Source organism: Notothenia coriiceps, unplaced genomic scaffold (assembly GCF_000735185.1).
Source record: "Notothenia coriiceps isolate Sejong01 unplaced genomic scaffold, NC01 NC01_scaffold00004641, whole genome shotgun sequence".
Lineage (NCBI taxonomy): Eukaryota > Metazoa > Chordata > Actinopteri > Perciformes > Nototheniidae > Notothenia > Notothenia coriiceps.
This window is the reverse complement of record NW_011337342.1, coordinates 1-1,927: the sequence shown is the minus strand read 5'-3', so window position 1 is coordinate 1,927 and position 1,927 is coordinate 1. Positions and strand designations below refer to the sequence as shown.

Sequence of the window (1,927 nt, the reverse complement as noted above, 5' to 3'; positions counted from 1 at the left end):
TAGGAACAGTAGTAGTGTAGTAGTAGTAGAAGTAGTAGTATAGAGTAGTAGTAGTAGTAGTAGTAGTAGTAGTAGGAACAGTAGTAGCAGTAGTAGTAGTAGTAGTAGTAGTAGTAGTAGTAGTAGTAGTAGTAGTAGTAGGAACAGTAGCAGTAGTAGTAGTAGTAGTAGTATTAGTAGTAGTAGTAGTAGTAGGAACAGTAGTAGTAGTAGTAGTAGTAGGAACAGTAGTAGTAGTAGTAGTAGTAGGAACAGTAGTAGTAGTAGTAGTAGTAGTAGTAGTAGTAGTAGTAGTAGTAGTAGTAGTAGTAGTAGTAACAGTAGCAGTAGTAGTAGTAGTAGTAGTAGTAGTAGTAGTAGTAGTAGTAGTAGGAACAGTAGTAAGTAGTAGTAGTAGGAACAGTAGTAGTAGTAGTAGTAGTAGTAGTAGTAGTAGTAGTAGTAGTAGTAGTAGTAGTAGTAGTAGTAGTAGTAGTAGTAGTAGGAACAGTAGTAGTAGTAGTAGTAGTAGTAGTAGTAGTAGTAGTAGTAGTAGTAGTAGTAGTAGTAGTAGTAGTAGGAACAGTAGTAGTAGTAGTAGTAGTAGTAGTAGTAGTAGTAGTAGTAGTAGTAGTAGTAGTAGTAGTAGTATAGTAGTAGTAGTAGTAGTAGTAGTAGTAGTAGTAGTAGTAGTAGTAGTAGGAACAGTAGTAGTAGTAGTAGGAACAGTAGTAGTAGTAGTAGTAGTAGTAGTAGTAGTAGTAGTAGTAGTAGTAGTAGTAGTAGTAGATAGTAGTAGTAGTAACAGTAGTAGTAGTAGTAGTAGTAGTAGTAGTAGTAGTAGTAGTAGTAGTAGTAGTAGTAGTAGTAGTAGTAGTAGTAGTAGTAGTAGTAGTAGTAGTAGTAGTAGTAGTAGTAGGAGCAGTAGTAGTAGTAGTAGTAGTAGTAGTAGTAGTAGTAGTAGTAGTAGTATTAGCAGTAGTACTCGTAGTACTTCTCTAACCCTTGTGTTGTCCTCAGATCAAAGAGAAGCTGCTGCAGCTGACGGACAAGAGGAAGGAGATGATCGATAAGTGGGAGGACCGCTGGGAGTGGCTGAGACTGGGTGAGCGGCAGGAAACAGGAAGTCTCACAGATAGGAAGGAAAACTCCAAATGTAGAAACAGATGAAGAAATCTAACGAGGAGAAGCAGCAATATAATAAAAAAGTCTTCAAAGTCATCAATCATCATCAATTAAGAAGCATTTTAAAGGATTTACAGGTATTTGTGAGTTAACAAGAAAAAAGGTAGAGAAAATGTATGAATAATATAAAGAAAGACAGTCAGTGCTGCTGCCTGCAGGCTGGCAGCTGATTGGACACTGCAAGCTGGAAGCTGATTGGACGCTGCAGCGCTCGCTGCCCTTTAACGAGACGCTGAGCCGATTTGAATTAAAGATTGGATCTCCTCACACTTCTCACACACTACTACACACAACGTGTTCATAGAAACCTGAATATTATAAAGCACCTCAGCAGGGTGCAGAGACTCTAACCCCTGTCCCCCCCTCAGTGCTCGAGGTGCACCAGTTCTCCCGGGACGCGGGCGTGGCCGAGGCCTGGTTGCTGGGCCAGGAGCCCTACCTGTCCTCCAGGGAGGTGGGCTACAGCGTGGACGAGGTGGAGAAGCTCATCAAGCGCCACGAAGCCTTCGAGAAGTCTGCTGCCACCTGGGAGGAGAGGTTCTCCGCCCTGGAGAGGCTCACCACGGTCAGAACACACCTTACATACTGTATATAGCACTACACTATATATATATATATATATATATAGTACTACACTATATATATATATATAGTACTACACTATATATATATATATATATATATATATATATAGATGTTTAAATACAGTTATTTCTATTTTGCTAGGTTTATTTACAATATAGGCCTACATGACTTATTGTCT

The 1,927-nt window shown here is 39.6% G+C and overlaps 1 protein-coding gene across 1 annotated transcript; it reads left to right on the top strand.

Annotated features, from left to right (window-relative positions):
• Positions 1-969: 969 nt before the first annotated feature.
• On the top strand, positions 970-1,729 carry LOC104942502 (spectrin beta chain, non-erythrocytic 1-like; the record flags this gene model as incomplete). Its single annotated transcript, XM_010767730.1, has 2 exons — positions 970-1,084; positions 1,533-1,729. Coding segments are annotated over exons 1-2 (240 nt in total), but the record flags the coding sequence as incomplete, so codon positions are not given.
• Between the last annotated feature and the right edge of the window lie 198 nt (positions 1,730-1,927).